The sequence below is a fragment of the Mustelus asterias genome, chromosome 10 (assembly GCF_964213995.1).
Source record: "Mustelus asterias chromosome 10, sMusAst1.hap1.1, whole genome shotgun sequence".
In the NCBI taxonomy this organism is placed as follows: Eukaryota; Metazoa; Chordata; class Chondrichthyes; order Carcharhiniformes; family Triakidae; genus Mustelus; species Mustelus asterias.
Genome location: NC_135810.1, coordinates 57,232,728 through 57,250,447, shown reverse-complemented (window position 1 = coordinate 57,250,447; position 17,720 = coordinate 57,232,728). Strand labels below are relative to the sequence as shown.

At 43.3% G+C, this 17,720-nt stretch overlaps 1 protein-coding gene across 1 annotated transcript in view; it reads right to left on the bottom strand.

Moving 5' to 3' along the window:
• The window catches only part of LOC144500030 (short transient receptor potential channel 6-like), a 162,171-nt gene that overhangs the window by 40,315 nt on the left and 104,136 nt on the right, over window positions 1-17,720 (bottom strand). The window contains exon 7 of the mRNA XM_078222785.1: window positions 9,431-9,695. Coding sequence (XP_078078911.1) covers window positions 9,431-9,695 — 265 coding nt within the window. The remainder of the gene's footprint in view (window positions 1-9,430; window positions 9,696-17,720) is intronic.

Here is a 17,720-nt window from a genome sequence, read left to right as displayed (position 1 = left end):
GAAGATGACAGAAAAGATTGAGGATGAATGAAATTTCTCAATGTTAATCAGCCAGCATTTTCTTGATATGATGAGAAAAAGGTGAGCCTGGATAAGTTCACAGAATAGGAATATTGGATAATTAAGTGTCAGCCACTTGACTGTGAACACAGATGTGTTGCACATCTGGGTACAACATGTACTGTATCAGAAATCCCCTTTTCATGGTTAAGGTAATGGATATTTCAGTCCAAGTTTTGACATACTTAAGTGAGGATGTCATTTTCCAACATAAATTGCAGCTCCAGACTGCTCTTCTGTGGGGTACAAAATCCATCAGGATACACATTTGTCTTGGTAGCATGTAACACGTAATTATAACAGCAATTGTACAAATAATCTGAAAGCATTTCTGAAGTGCCATCAATAAAACATGACTATTTCAAACGAAAATGGAAATGTGTGGCCCAGATTTATTCATCTTCCTGCCTCGGTACCAATTAATGGAATAGATTGTTTTCCTGTGGACCTTTGTGGCATCTCAAAAACAGCGGCACACCACTGCAGCTCATTGCTCACTGAGGCCGTCTTACCAGATCTGGAAAGCATGTTCATTTAACCACAGACACCTCCTTGCAGGGATGAAACGCATTGGGTCTCGCCTCCATTGGTGAACTCCCACAGGTACAGGTCATCATCAATTGCATCTTCTTTTCTATCAAGGCAGCAGCAGGCAGCCAGTGAGATCCATCAGCAGGAAGGGTTTCCATTCCTTCCATGTCCAACTAGTGTGTGAGGGCAAGAGCACCCTCCATGTCTGTGTTTGCTTTCCTGGCAACTACCAATACTCCTTCATTTATTGCCAGATCTTCACTCAAACTTACTAAATGTGTAGGCCTTGTCCCCAAGGATCCATGTACACATTTAGTAGGTGCCTCTGTCTGGGGGACCCTCTTCAGGAGTGTAGAATTTGAGAATGCTAAGGCCCTGCTCATCAGGGGAGAAGAATGCAAGAGAAGAGGAATTTAGAGACTGAGGGAGGTGACACTGAAAAAAGAGGTGTCCCTGATACATGACGAGGTAGCCTCCTCCTTCCTCCCTCCAGGAAGAGACCCTTCTGCATTTCCGTTACAGCCTCCAGCATTAGCTCCAGGTTAGTATTAATGAAGGGTCTGCACTGCCCTATGTACCAGGCCTCAGGCTCCCCTTAGACATTTTGCTTCCCACTGGTGCTGTGCAAGGCTTTGGCACAAACTTTAAATATCATTCGGACAACCAGCAGCCTGAGTGAGGTAGGGTGTCGAAATGAGTCATACAATTCATCTGATCCACCTCAGTGCTGCCCCCCTTGGCTTGAAGTGGGCAGGAAACCTGTCACCATGTCAATTAAGGTCTCACCCTGTGAGAACCTGAATTTTAGTCAATTTTTCACCAGAAGCAGGTTTCTGATCCAAAAACAGAGCCACCTCCTGCTTTCCTATACGTTTCTCCTCACTTGTGCAGTGTGATCTCGCTCCTACCTTTTTCAACCTCACTGTCTATGTTCACCAGTACTTGGGGCAGATGATGATTCTGGCATATGGTACCAGAGTGTGGATTTTCATAGTGACACTGGCTGTACACTCAAACATTTTCGAACCTTCATTTCCAGAAAAAGACAGGACAAAATGTGAAAATCTTCAGTCCATCAAAAAGAAGCAATATTTTCATTGTGTGCCATTCTCAAAAGGTGCACATCAAGTTGAGCGTATGCCTGTGTGGTTGTAACTCTTTGGAAAATTATGTGGCATGAATATTGTTGTACCAACTGTGAACCTGGAAGAGCTTCCAGTTTCACTGTTCTACACCCCCAATAACCACCAGCATGGTTTCATTAAATTGGCCATGAGCTTATTTCCTTTTTCCACAGTGTAGCACCAGGCCCACTGATTAAGGACCATCTCATTTTGTAAGTTTTAGAATATTAGTGAGCTATAGAAAGTTGATAGATCAGTAACAAATTTAGAGCCTCGGTATTTTTGGTGGCACACTGCATGTGTCCATTTGATAATCTCTGGATTGTTACCTGAGCCATGTGCCAATGACATTGGATCATCAGGTTAGAGAATTATATCATGCTTCAAAGAGTGGTCTAGAAAGTAGGGATTTAGATTCATGGGACATTAGACTCAGGAAATTGGGAGCTATTCTGTTTGTTTGGGCTCCATTCAATCTATCATCTCGGAGCACTGTCCTGGCCAGTTATGTAACCATGGCTATGGACAGGCCTTCAAACAACAGGGATGAGGGAGTGGAGGATGGGGAGGGGATTTAGGTGAAATGGGTCAATGGAGATTCAGAAATCCAAAGATTAAAAGTAAAGGTGACAGAACAATGTTGTCATGTGGGTAAAGAGCTGTAGAATGAGGCAGGAAGAGACAGAGAGTTTACCATTAATTGTGCATCATAGAGTAAGGTCCATGCAGGTAATAGAATCATAGAATTCCTACAGTGCAGAAGGAGGCCATTTGGCCCATCGAGTCTGCACCATCCAGAATCCCACCCAGGCTCTATTCCTGCAACCCCTCATATTTACCCTGACACTAGGGTTAATTTAGCATGGTCTATCAACTGAACCTACACATCTTTGGACTGTGGGAGGAAACCAGAGCACCCGGAGGAAACCCACGTAGACATGGGGAGAACATGCAGACTCCACACAGACAGTGACCTGAGACCAGAATTGAACCCGGGTCCCTGGTGCTGTGAGGCAACAATGCTAACCACAGTGCCACTGTGCCAGCCCAGTAAAGTTATAAAATGAAATTAAAGGCTCTTTATGTGAATGAGTAAATCATCCTTAATTAGATTAACTTGTGACACAAATACAGTATATAGTTTAGTTTTAATTATCATTGCAGAGACATGGTTAAAAGGTGACTAAGTTTGGCAAATAATTATTCTGGGGAATGCAACATTTTGGGAAGAATGGGAAAGGAGGAGTAGTTGCCCTGATAGCAAATGATGACATAAAGACAGTAGTGAGAAAAGATCTGGCCTCAGAACAGCATTAAGTAGAATAGGTATGGGTGGATATTAGGAATAGAAAGAATCAGAATTATGACAAGCTCCATTTGCCACTCTTCTGCCCCCCTTGACAAGTCCATTGATATCTTCCTGAAGACTAGAGCTTTCTTCTTCAGTATCCACTACATTACGAATTTTTGTACTCTATACCAGCTTCTTATTCAGACCTCCTATATTCAAGTGCAAATCATTAATATATGCCAGAAAAAGCAAAGGCTTTGGCAATGAGCCCTGTGGAGCCCAATAAAAACCACCTACCAGTCACAAAAACATCAACCATTACCATTTTTTCCAGCCTATGAGTCAGTTTTGGTTCCAATTTGGCACTTTTCATTGGATCCCATGGGGTTTTGATTTTGTGAACAGTCTGCCAGGTGGGACCTTATCAAATATCTTGCTTAAATCTACATCAACTACATCAAATGTAATTTTTATTGACCTTCCTTGCCAACTCCTCAAAAAACTAATTTGTGTTATTGCTGAAAAGAGAGACATGTTGCCAAAACTTTTCACCTTATACTCATGAAGATAAATGCAAGAATGCCAAATTTCAAACAATTGTAACCATGTATATTACAATGTAAAAGGGGTGTTGATTGGTTGGCAAGTCAATTCTGATTGGCTGAAGTGTTGCCATGGAGAAAACAATGGGAAACTATAGGTTCCACATGCTTCCGGGTAACTCAAAAAATGGCACAAGGCTTGAACCTATTCCTTTTTCTCAGGTACACAAATAGCCATTTGCTAGTACAGAACTTGAGTATTGCTGAAAAAAGAAACATGCTGTCAAAGCTTTTCATCTTGCACACATCAGGGCAAATTTGCACGAATATAAAATCTCAAAGGGAATAACTATTTATGCGGCGTGGGAAGAAGGTGCTGATTAATTGGCAAGTGGACTCTGATTGGTAGAGGTGTCACCATGGAAAATAACATGGCAGTACCATAACCTCATACACAACTGTTCACTGCAAGTCCACTTTTCCTGATCGGTATAAGTGTTGGGATTCCGACAATTCCACATGACATGAGATTGACCTTATTGGCAACCTTGTAAATAGGACTTGAGCCATTTTCTCACCATGCATGCCTGATACCAAAATAGAATGCATCAGAACTATCTTGCAAGACAGTGGCTACCCTGGTCTTATCATTGCTCGCTATCCATCATGCAACATCATGAATAGGCCCAAGGCTGTTACTTTTAGTCTTGAAAAGTGCTCAATTTACCTTAGAACACTCTGGAAGAGTAAGGCATCACAAAAATTTGAGCAACAGGTGAAGCAATACATATCATATTCCACAACATGTTTCACATGCAACACAAATTATATTCTCCTCCAAGAGGATGCTGCTGTCAAGCCAAAAAGATGATCTTCCTCTCACCCAAATGAGTAATGTCAGAGCAGGTGCGATGCTAGCTAGTGCAGGCCATGCAGTATCAATGACAAGGGGATCACATCAAAAAGCATGTCCCTACGGCTGGATGCTAATGGAAAAATATTGATCATACTATACTGAAATACTAGCTCATGCTTGCTAAACTCACATCATGCCCAATATTAGATGTGATTTCATGATTGAATAACATTAGTTAAACTATCTTGACTGTGCTAAGAATTACACTGACAACCAATTTAAGATTCTCAGTTAAGCTTGCAGTATATTTGCATGTAGTCACACACAGGGCCTTGTCCTTTGTGAACAGAAAGAACATGGACACATGCATTATGCCTTTCTCGACTAAGCAAAAGCTTGTCGGAACAGCCATTCCTCAGATCATTCCCCATGGCCGAGTCTTGACCAAGTAAAGTTGACCTGCCCCAACTTTGAATTGAAACAAAAGCTTGGCAGTTAACTGTTTTTCGGTCTCCGGTCTCTTTTGTTAGCAACATTCCTTTTGTTTTTAGAGAGCGCGTTACTGCATGTGAACATATATTACTTCTAGCAAGCATGATGAGCCATGTTCTGAACTCAACCCATTGTCTTAAATTGGTTGTTAGCGCTCTTAGGATTATTCAGCAGGTGCTGCCAAATCTCAGAATCGCATCTAACTAAAGATTTTTGTTTTGTTTTGCAAATGCAGGCTGATCGAGTACAGTCTGTAATCTGCCTGTTACAAACAGAGAGGTACACATTGTTTGATTCGATCAGCAAATCATTGAGATACATGACCTACATACCTGGCACTGCATCTACATTGTGCCAGTGTGATGCCAGGTACATATGCTGTATGTCCTGGCTTAAGAACAACTTTGCTTCTTGTTGGGCAACATGTACCTCTTTTCAGTGATATTCAAGTTCTGTACTATCAATCATGTGAGTCCGAAAGGACCTACCCTTCACAAATCCTCGCTGTCTTTGATTAATCCGTGCCTTTATAAATTAATATTTATAGGCTGACAGTCCTGTAGCTACTCAGTCTATCCCTTTCACCCTTTTAAACAATAGTACAATGTTAGCTGCCCTCGAATCCTCTGGTACCTGTAGCCAGAGAAGATTGGAAAATAATGGTCAGAGGCTTTGCTTTCCTTAACATCCTCAGGTACATTTAGGATTCATCCACATTCACCAATGTGAACATATTTAATACTTCCTCCCTCACTAAGTTACTTTTGGTTAATATTTCACATTCCTCCTTCCCGATTGCAATGACCGTACAAAGATTAGCTAATGCATTCATAATCCTATTTTTTGCAAATATTATCCTCCTCAGACTTGCTAAGCATTTATTTCTGCCTTTTTCACTCTTGCACTGTACTGTTTAACATCTTCAAAATGGTCCGAATGAGAAAGCAGGGAAGGATGAGAAGTTTGGAAGAGCTTTTACATTTTGCGCTTATTAATAAAGTTGACTTGCCTCAGCAGAATTTTTGAGTTTTACGATCTTCTTTCTCATATCTTGTTCAAGTCCTGTGAATTCTGGAGCTAGAATTTATCTTTTGTGAGATTTCTTCACATTCTGATGCACTGGTAGCCTGGCCACCCAGACGCTATTTAAATCGTTAAAATTGCTGGTTGCTACTGTTAACAAGGTGTTGATCCTGTTGTGTAATTGCTCTGGTTCGGAAGTTAGGCAAGCAGTAAAATTCTGAGCCAGAGTTTTATATTGTTTGAGTGGATGTCCGCCCAAACTGTTTGTGAAACTGTGTGAGAAGGTGTTGGGTACATGGCCTAACATCATAGAACATAGAACATAACCGCGCAGTACAGGCCCTTCGGCCCTCAATGTTGCGCCGACCAGTGAAACCAATCTAAAGCTCATCTAACCTACACTATTCCAATATCATCCATATGTTTATCCAATGACCATTTAAATGCCCTTAATGTTGACGAGTCCACTACTGCTGCAGGCAGGGAATTCCACGCCCTTACTACTCTCTGAGTAAAGAACCTACCTCTGACATCTGTCCTATATCTATCACCTCGCAATTTAAAGCTATGTCCCCTCGTGCTAGCTATCACCATCCGAGGAAAAAGGCTCTCACTGTCCACCCTATCTAATCCTCTGACCATCTTGTATGCCTCTATTAAGTCACTTCTTAACCTTCTTCTCTCTAACGAAAACAACCTCAAGTCCCTCAGCCTTTCCTCATAAGACCTTCCCACCATACCAGGCAACATCCTAGTAAATCTCCCCTTTCCAATGCTTCCACATCCTTCCTATAATGTGGCGACCAGAACTGTACGCAATACTCCAAGTGCGGCCGCACCAGAGTTTTGTACAGCTATAACATGACCCCCTGGCTCCGAAACGCAATCCCTCTACCAAGAAAAGCTAACACTCCGTACGCCTTCTTAACAACCCTATCAACCTGAGTGACAACTTTCAGGGATCTATGCACATGGACACCGAGATCTCTCTGCTCATCCACACTATCAAGTATCTTACCATTAGCCCAGCGCTCTGTAATCCTGTTACTCCTTCCAAAGTGAACCACCTCACACTTTTCCGCATTGAACTCCATTTGCCACCTCTCAGCCCAGCACTGCAGCTTATCTATGTCCCTCTGTAACCTGCAACAACCTTCCGCACTGTCCACAACTCCACCGACTTCAGTGTCATCCGCAAATTTACTAACCCATCTTTCTACGCCCTCATCCAGGTCATTTATAAAAATGACAAACAGCAGTGGCCCCAAAACAGATCCTTGCGGTACACCACTAGTAACTGAACTCCAGGATGAACCTTTCCCATCAACCACCACCCTCTGTTTTCTTACAGCTAGCCAATTCCTGAACCAAACCGCTAAATCACCCTCAATCCCATGCCTCCGTATCTTCTGCAATAGCTTACCGTGGAGAATCTTATCAAACGCTTTACTGAAATCCATATACACCACATCAACTGCTTTACCCTCATCCACCTCTTTGGTTACCTTCTCAAAGAACTCAATAAGGTTTGTGAGGCACAACCTACCCTTCACAAAACCGCGTTGACTATCCCTAATCAAATTATTCCTTTCTAGATGATTATAAATCCTATCTCTTATAATCCTTTCCAAAACTTTGCCCACAACAGAAGTAAGGCTCACCGGTCTATAATTACCAGGGTTGTCTCTACTCCCCTTCTTGAACAAGGGGACAACATTTGCTATCCTCCAGTCTTCTGGCACTATTCCTGTTGACAATGATGACATAAAGATCAAAGCCAAAGGCTCTGCAATCTCCTCCCTAGCCTCCCAGAGAATCCTAGGATGAATTCCATCCAGCCCAGGGGACTTATCTATTTTCACGCTTTCCAGAATTGCTAACACCTCCTCCTTATGAACCTCAATCCCGTCTCGTCCAATAGCCTGTATCTCAGTACTCCCCTCAACATCATCATGCACTTGCACGGTATTGTCTCAGCGGGCGCGCGTGGCAGCAAACGCACCCACCAACAATTAAACAGACGACCAAGCCGTTAAGGAGTCACTTGAAAGCGATTTCACATGGTCTATCCATTTTCACGCCTTCACATTTTCGCTACAACCTCAATCCAGGGCGAGATGAGGTTGAGGTGAAATATAATAAAGAGAGATGTCGGGCGACTGAAGTTGTTTGAGTTCTGTTGTCAGGTGCTTGAATAGACAGTTTGCTGCATTTTCTTTTACCTCATTTAATCTGTACAGGTCTGCAGCTCCCTGAGGCAGCTCCACAACAGCTGTCCATCTTCAGGGAGCTTGTCAGAAATGCCTGCCCGCACCCTCACTTTTCTCAGTGGCCCGCCCACATTCCAGCCCCACCACCCTCTCATCCCCTTCCCCCGCCAGCAGTGCCAAGCCTTACTGCGCATTTCATGGTGTTGGTTGACTGTTAATTCACTAACCAGCGTGAAATTGCATTCAGGGGCTAATCGCAGCCAGAAACATATTCGCGTCTGCTTCTGCCGATTGCCTCGGCCCAATGGGCCCACAGGTTTTGAGGGCAGATTTATTTTTGGCAGAAAAGCTTGAGCAAGATTACTAGAATGAAGAGAAACAGCAATTTCTGGCCTTAAAATACATCATTAGCACAACTTTCTTTCGTTCAAATCTAATCTTGTGGAGCCATCTTGGTTCAGAGGTGCGCATAGATGATAACACATAACCTGACCTAAAATATGAGTAAATTTAAAATATTCGCAGAGAGGACACCAAGAATTAGGAATGTGCTGTTTAATGTAGCAGCACAATAGGAACTATTCATGCAACTACAACAAAAGGATCCGGAGATTCAATTTTCTTCCCATCTCACTCTACAGGTATTAATTCTTGGCCATGTGGTGTTTCCATGGATGCAGGCAACCCACTGTTAATTAATTGAAATGGTGGTCCTTTCTGTGTGAGTCTGGACAGTGTGGGCATGATTAATTGGCTGCGCCCGCCCCAAGACCGGAAAATCCCACCCGAGGTCAACAGACTTTTGCATGGCCCTGTCCCGCCCGCGACGATTCCTGTGGCGGGCAGGACAGGAAAATCCCATCCGCATGTCTCCAGGCATTTTAACCATAAAAACAATCCACATGATTCCATTCAGCTGTTCTTACAAATTATCATCGTAATATGGCCCAGAGCTTTAAGAAAAAAATGGTTAAATAGGAAGACTCTTAAAGTTTAATGCTTCAATCAGCAACAGCAATCACTTTTACAGCCCACTTTGGAGAAAATATGTGTGCCTTCTTTAGGCTCTGAATAGGTTATTCTTTTTGTCAATTTCATCCAAATTTGCTGTAAGAAAATAATTAAGTATGTGCAAAATATATACAAACACAAGTATACACATCAATGGATCAAAGTTCTAACTGACCATATTTTTAACAGCTGACTTATAGGTTGCATGATAATCTTACTCTTTATCTTAACGGTTTACAAATACCAAAAGACAGTTTGTTATAAGCAATTAAACCTGTGCCAGTACTTACGTTGTAAATGCATTGTTTAGCTTTGCTCCAAGGTAGTGTGAGTAAAGATTAAACATTCCAATCATGAAGGCTACAAAAACCATGATGAATATGACCATGAATTTGAATATGTCTTTCACAGTTCTTCCGAGGGATATTTGTAAAGGCCCAAAACTTTCATTAGCTGGCAGAATGTACGCGATTCTAGAGAAGCTCATCACAACTGCTATAGCATAGAGGCCTTCTGATATAAGTTGGGGATCAGATGGGAACCATTTAATTCGAGCTGGAAGAAATATTTAAAATACAGAAATTAATTCTGCTAAACGTCACTTTGATAAAAAGCAGATTCAAATACATCCTGGAACCTCCCTTCTGTCATTGTTCCTTATAAATTCAAATCACCATCAGAATTTAATTCAGCTTTTTGACTTTTGGTGAGTTTGCAAATCGATTTTACATTCCAAACCAAAGCTTAGCACACACTAGACGTAACTTATACCTGAACCTTTGTCACATTGATGCAGCAAGTCCTTTCACCACAGTCACGTGATGAATCTTCAGTTAGTAGCAATGGCCACGTGTCTCTTGCTCCTGGGAAAGCTGTGGGAAGCTGTGTTCAAGAGGACCACGTGTAGAGGTCCAGCTACAACACAAACACACTGCTTTTCTTTGAGCACGGCCACTCATTAAAAGCACAAAATCAGTGAGCTTACTCTGGTCCTTAAATTTGTAGCTGAAGACTACTCCTCTCTTTTTATAATAAGGTGGATCATAACAAGTCATATTTGAAAAACAGTCAAGAAATGGGAGACATGATGGCACAGTGGTTAGCACTACTGTCTCACAGCGCCAGGGACCCAGGTTCAATTCCAGCCTCATGTCACGATCTGTGTGGAGTTTGCACGTTCTCCCTGTGTCTGCGTGGGTTTCCTCCGGGTGCACCGGTTTCCTCCCACAGTCCAAAGATGTGTGGATTCGGTTGATTGGGCATGAAAAATTGCCTCTTAGTGTCGGGAGATTAGCTGGGTAAATACGTGGGATTTTTGTTGAGGTGCAGGCTCCTTCTGCACTGTAGGGATTCTATGATTCTATGAAATGACAAGCAATTGGCTGCCATGAGGAAGCCATTCCAGGATATTCTTAGCTGAGAAAGTATTGAGAGAGTTCGGGATGAAACTAAAAGCCTCGTCTGAGCTCATAGAACTGTCCAGCAAAGAATGAGGCCATTTGGCCCATCGTGTTTGTGCCAGCTGTTGGAAAAAGCTGCACTTATTCCCACTCCACTGCTCTGTGCCCATATCCTTGTACATTTTACGCTGGAAATATTTATCTCATTTTACTTTGATCCAATACTTTAGATGACTTTTCACTATGTTCAAAAAGCAATTACAATTCTGACAAAGTGTGTGGAGTTGAATCTAAAAGGCAAGGCCCAAAATGAGAGGCGGACAAAATCAGTCTCTGAAACTATTTTTTGGCTGTTACAAGGCCTCCAAAACTATGCGGGTGATGTGCGCTAATACCTCCAATAGGAATTGTGCTGAATGCCGTATTCGTGAAGGGGACTGCACATGTGCATCGAAGGACCACCAGCAACATGTAGAACAGCTAGATCATGACGTGTATCAGTGTGTAATACTTAACATATGTCAGCACTGCCATTCTGGAATGCCATACTCTAGCATATACCATCCCCTGACTTGGTACAGCTAAACATATATTTACCACTAAGAAAGAGTGCTTTTTAAAGGAATGATCAATTTTTGCAGGTAAATTGCTGGTTTATTTCTTCTATTAGCTACTGAAATTCTACACATTTTGGTGCTTTTTAATGGTTGCTTAATGTTTCAATCGTCTATCAGGAGTCCTTTTAGTGACTCAAAGGTTTGTGCTTAAACCAATTACTTTTTAAGCATAGATTGCCCAGTAAGCTTCCTCTTGGCATTGAGAATGAGTGGGAGAAGATCAGAGGTCACACAGAACAGGGCAATTTTCTAGAAGAGGGAGGGAGACAACAAAACAGGTTACTATAGGCCAGTTAGTTTCACATCTTGAATGGGAAAATATTAGAGTCCATTAGAAAGGACATAACCACAGAGCATTTAGAAATGCATAATATAATCAAGCAAAGTCAGCATGGTTCCATAAAGGGAAAATCATGCCTGATTAATATTTTAGAAATCTTTGAGGTGGTAACATGCAGGACAGTTAAAGGGGAACCAATAGCTGCAAATTACTTGGATTTCCAATAAGCATTGGATAAGGTACCGCACAATATTAGGAATCTTTGAGCAGGATAGATAAGGGGGGACCAATAGCGCTAATTTACATGGGTTTACTTGGATTTTCAAAAAACATTAGATAAGGTACCGCACAAAAGGCTACTAAAAAAAAGGGCCCACGGTGCTTGGGGTAGTATGTTAGTAGGATAGCGATTGGCTAACAGATAGAAGACAGAGACTTGGGATAAGAGGAGCAATTTCAGGATGACAGCCTGGAACTAGTGAAGTGCCACAGGGATCGATGCTGGGGTCACAATTATTGACAATATATATTAATGACTTGGATGAGGGAAGTAAATGTATTATTGCCAAGTTTGCAGATAACACAAAGAGAGGTGGGAAGGCAAGTGGTGAGGATGATACAAAGAGCCTACAGAGGGATATAGACAGGTTAGGTGAGAGGGCAAAAACTTGGCATATGGAATATGATGTTAGAAAATGTGAAGTTCTACACTTTGGGAGGAAGATTAAAGGAGCTTAATATTATTTAAATGGAAAAAGGCTGCAGAAAGCTGCAGCACAGAGAGTGTCAGAGGCTCTTGTGCATAAATCACAAAATGCCAGCGTGCAAATTCAGCAGATAATAGGGAAGGCAAATGGAATGTTGCCTTCATTTCAAAGGGAATGGAGTATGAAAATTGCTAAAACAATACAGGGCACTGGTTAGACCACATCTAGAACACTGTGAACAGTTTTGGTTCTCTTATCTCAGGAAAGATATACTAGCATTGGAGGCAATCCTGAGAAGGTTTATCAATTCCAGGTATGGAGGGATTTTCTTATGAGGAGAGGTTGAGTAGGTTGGGACTGTACTCACTGGAGTTTAGATGAATGAGAGGTGACCTTATTGAGACATATAGGATTCCCAGAGGATTTGACAGCGTAGATGCTGAGAGGTTGTTTCCCCTTGTGGGAGAGTCTAGGACCGGAGGACATTATCTCCGAGTAAGGGGCTGTCAATTTAATACAGAGATGAGGAGGAATTGCTTCTCTGAGAGTGTGGTGAATCTGTGGGATCCTTTACCACAGAGGGCTGTGGAGGCTGGGTCATAAAATCACAGAATCCCTACAGTGCAGAAGAGGCCATTCGATCCATTGGATCTGCATCAACTCTGGCAGAGTATCTTACGCAGGTCCTCTCCCCCGCCCTAACCCCGTAGCCCCATATATTTCCCATCTAACCTGCACATCATTGAACAGTGGGAGGAAACCGGAGCACCCGGAGGAAACCCATGCAAACTCAGGGAGAATGTGCAAACTCCACACATTTAGTCATCCAAGGCCAGAATTGAACCTGTGTCGCTGAAGCTGTGAGGCAGCAGTGCTAACCATTGTGCCACCATGTTGTCATTAGGTACATTCAAGGTTGAGATAGATTTTTAATCAGTAAGAGAATCAAGGATTATGGGGATAAGGCAGGAAAGGGGAGTTGAAAATTATCATTTCAGATCAATCATAATCTCATTGAATGGCAAAGCAGACTCGATGGGCCAAATGGCCTAATTCTGCTCCTACATCTTCTAGTCTTAGGAGGAGAAAGGGTCTCAGCAATGCACCTTCCCAGCAAGGATCAGCAATGCCCCGACATGCAGAAGCCCCTTTCCTTCCAGTGAATTCCTGCTGCCTGTTGTTTTGAAGCACCTTCTCCTGTAAGGGAAAGGGATGTGTGTCAGAGAAAGTCTTGTATTATTCTTGGGTGATGTGGCAGTCATAGTGTGTGCAATCTCTGAGATTGTAGCAGTGTTAGGTGTGAGAGTGAGATGCAACATAAGAATGTCAGGTATGAGTCCTAATGGATATTGTTGGTGAGTGACGGGGTGTGATGATTTGAACAGTAGATGAGGTTAAGCAGTGTAGTTGGTGGAATATGATCGTTGAAGAGACATTCACTGACCTTGATAACTTGCGTGAGAACATTTAACTTCTTCCTGCACTGGATCCTTGGGGCTACATTCCAGGCATTGCACCTACAACATCATTTGCTGTTGCATTCTGAGCATGTGTTTGGAGGACCTTTTGGCTCACTGAGGATACTGAATATCTCTCCTACTTTCCATCTCCTCCACTAAAGCCTTTGCCTCTAGTTCAACATCTGAAAAGCTTGAGAGCTGCTCTCTACCACATTGTGCCATTCTTCAATGTCCCCAAGTCAAGCTCACTTCCTGCTTGACTGTCAGCACCTGCTCCAGTCACAATTTACTTCCACTTTAAGAGGTTCAGGCTCACTTTAAGTGGTGCTAGTTACTCATGATATTGGCCCCTCTACTCAGACATCCAGGACAGTTAGCACTGGCTGGATGCTGAAAAGGATTAAAACATCAAGCAATTCAAAGACAGAAAATGTTGGAAATATTCAGCTGGTTGTGGCAGCAACTATGGAGAGAAACGTTTCCAGCCTGTGACACTGCATCAAACTGAGAAAAGTTAGTAATGCAACAGCAAGGTGTGGGTGAAACCAGGACAGAGGGAAGGTTTGATTGGGTGAAAGATAGGAGGGATTGAATGACAAAAGAGTCTTCCAGTGTCAAAGAGAATGATGATGGGGCAGGAAAAAAAAAAGTATCGCGAGCAGATGTTAAATCTCTCAATACCTCCACCTCACACCAGGATTACCTGAGAGCTCTTCGCTTCTTCCTTGAACAGAGGCTCAACTAGTTTCCATTGACCACCATCCTCCTCCACATGGATGAACTTATTCTCTCACTGAACAATTTATCTTTTAACTTCTTCCACTTTCTCCAAATAGAAGATGTTGCTGTGGGTACCCACATGGTCCTGTCTATGCTTGCCCTTTTTGTAGGATATGTCGAACATTTCCTGTTCCTATCCTATGCAGGGCCCCTCCCTCAACTCTTCTTTGTGTACATCGATGACTGTACCAGTGCCTCATCCTGCTCTCACCCTGAACTGGAAAACTGCATTAACTTTGCTTCCAATTTCTACCCTTCTCACAGTTTCATATGGTCCATCTCCAACTCTTCCCTTTTCTTCCTTGACTTCACTGTGGCCATTTCTGGTGAGAGACTATCAACTAATATCAATTATAAACCCATTGACTTACAGTTACCTAACCTACACCTTCTCTCACCTGACACCCTGTGAGGATTTCATTCTAATTCCTCTATCTCCACTGCATCTGTTCTGATGACGCAACATTCCACAATAGCGGCTCTGAGATGCCCGCCTTTTACCCTCAACTGAGGATTACCCCCACTGTGATTGACAAGACCTTTGACCATATTCGCCACATTTCCTGCAGGAAATGCTCTTACCTCTTCCCTGCCCTTCAGTAACCTCCATAAGATTCCTCATGCTCTCACCTTACACCTTTCCAGCCTCAGTATACAGTTATTCATTTTCTGCAATTTCTGCCACCTCCAGCTTGATGCCACCACTAAGCACATCTTCCCTTCCCCTTTTAGCATCCAGAAAGGAGTGTTCCTTCTGCGATACGCCATTCTCTCCTCAGTTACCCCAATTTTCCATCCCCTTCCTGTGGCACCTTTCCATGCAAACCTATGAGATGTAACACCCTGCCCTTTTACCTCCTCTCTCCTCATTGTCCATGGCCCCAAATGCTCCTTCCAGATGAAGCAACGATTTGTGTACTTCTTTCAATCTGGTCTTGTGCATTCGCTGCTCACATTGTGGTCACAGATTGTGTAACTGCTTTGTGGAACTCCTCTGTTGAGTCCACAAGCCTTCAGTGGCCTGTCATTTAAATTCTCCATCTTCTCTCATGCTGTCATTTCTGTCCTTGGTCCTGTGGTGTTTTAGTGAAGCTCAAGCTCTTTTGTGGAGCTACTTTACAGTCATCAGTCTCAACACTGAGTTCAACAATTCAGCCCATAATCTTGGCGACCATTTTGTTTTTTTTGTTTATTCATGGGACATGGGCATCACTGGCTGGCCAACATTTGTTGCCCATCCCTGATTGCCCTTGAGAAGGTGATGGTGAGCTACCTTCTTGAAACCCTGCAGTCCATGTGTTGTGGGTTGACCCAATGTGCTGTTAGGGAGGGAATTCCAGGATTTTGACCCAGCAACTGTGAAGGAGGAATGATATATTTCCAAGTCAGGATGGTGAGTGGATTGGAGGGAACTTGTAGGTGGTGGTGTTCCCATGTATCTGCTGCCCTTGTTCTTCTAGATGGAAGTGGTCATGGGTTTGGAAGGTGCTGTCCATGGATCTTTGGTGTATTTCCTTTTCTTTGCATGTTTAGCTTTTCTCTTATTCTGCTTGCAGTAAGCAGCACACCTTTAATTTCTTTCTTTTTTCCTTTCTTGCCCATCACCATTCTTTTTGGACCTACTAAACTAACTCTTCTGTCGTTCAATCTCTTCTGTCCCTCACAAATCCTCTTTCTGTCCCACTAGCCCTTATTCAAAACCCATTGTATTTCTAACTTTTTCCAGTTGTGGTAAAAGGTCACAGGCCGGAAACATTGGGCGGAAATTCACCGGCACATCCGCCCGAGGTTCGTACGATCCCACCCGAGGCCAATGGAGAATGCAATTCTTTGAGCCTCGCCCGTCCCCCGGTTCCGGGGGTGGGCGCGCTGGTAAAATTCCGGCCATTAACCCTGTCTCTCTCCACAGAAGCTGCCATAACTCACTAAGTATTTCCAACATCTCCTGTTTTTATTTCAGATTTCCAGCATCTGCAATATTTTGCTTGTTGGAAAATAAATATTCTGACTTCTGCCTTTTCTTCAAGTCCCAGATATCAAGACACTCCCCCAGAGACAGGTCGGAGATAAGCTGCAATGAGATAATGGTGATTTAACTATTTTGAACAAACATCATTTATTTTCAGTAAAGGAGATAAGATTGAATTAATATCCAGAAGTAGGTACACTGTGCTGATAGCCAAACAGCTCATTTGGCTAAAAGTTCGATAAGACCCATTTGTGGGTATAAGGATCGCTATGCAAGATTATCCCATGTTCGGTCGAGATAACACAGGCAGAACACAAACTTCATGCTGCCTGCTCACATAATTGTGGCAAACTGCTCAGGTGGAAACAGGCTACTGGCTGGCTGCACACACAGGAAGGGACCCATCTTCATGTAGGGTCAACATGACGTCCAGCTCGCCTGCACTTCTTCAAGCAGCCTCTACCTCTTAAAAGGAGGGTGCATTCAGATTGCAGCAACTGTTGGAAGTGTCAGTGAAAGTCTTTCAGGGAGCGAAGAAGACTACAAATGGAGCAGCAAGCTCAAGAAAGGACCCCTTGATTCTCTGATGCGGTACTGGAGACATTAGTCCAGAAGGTCACTGTGAGATGAATGGGAACGGGTGGCCTGGGATGTGGATTCCAGGAGCCAGTTATGGTGCCCGGAAGCTCGGAAGGTATGGGCCATTGTCGAGGAAAAGTTGAAACATGTGATATCAAATGCTTATGTTAGTCTTCAAATTGCAACATGCCTCCTCCCTGCTTTTCCCCCAAATTTGGCAGATTTATCAGCCCTTTGAGACATGCTACAGTGGGATGAAGGCTCGCAAAATAGCAAGGAAAAGTGGGTCTGGTGTGGATTTAACTTCCCACTGCCACGGTATTTTACCAGTGTCAGGGATGATTGAGGATGACCCTTCCATCCAGGGGCCAGTGAGCCTATTCCCTCTGTCACTGGCATTTTTCCAGCAGCGGGTGTGCCCTCTGCCATGTAGGGAGGCTATTTGGTATATCCTGGTTCCATCCTGCAGGCTTGGACAGGGAGCCTTCCTATTTCGATATTCTGTGGTCGACCCATGACAGCAATGGTTGTCCCTGCGGCAACCCACCTGCCATCACCAATCTCACCCCACTCTATGCTCGGGCCTCTCTGACTAGCCCCAGCTTCCCCAAACCTCACTCACTTGATTGGGAGTGCATGCTATTTCCACAGCATCCTCTTCTGCCAGATACAGTTCCAACAATAGCCATGGTGCTCCCTATGGCGCTGGAGACTGCTGAACTGCCAGCCCTCCAATTGACTAGGAGCTCCTTGGGGAAGACAGACGTCCTTTAAAAGGGCTGCAGCCA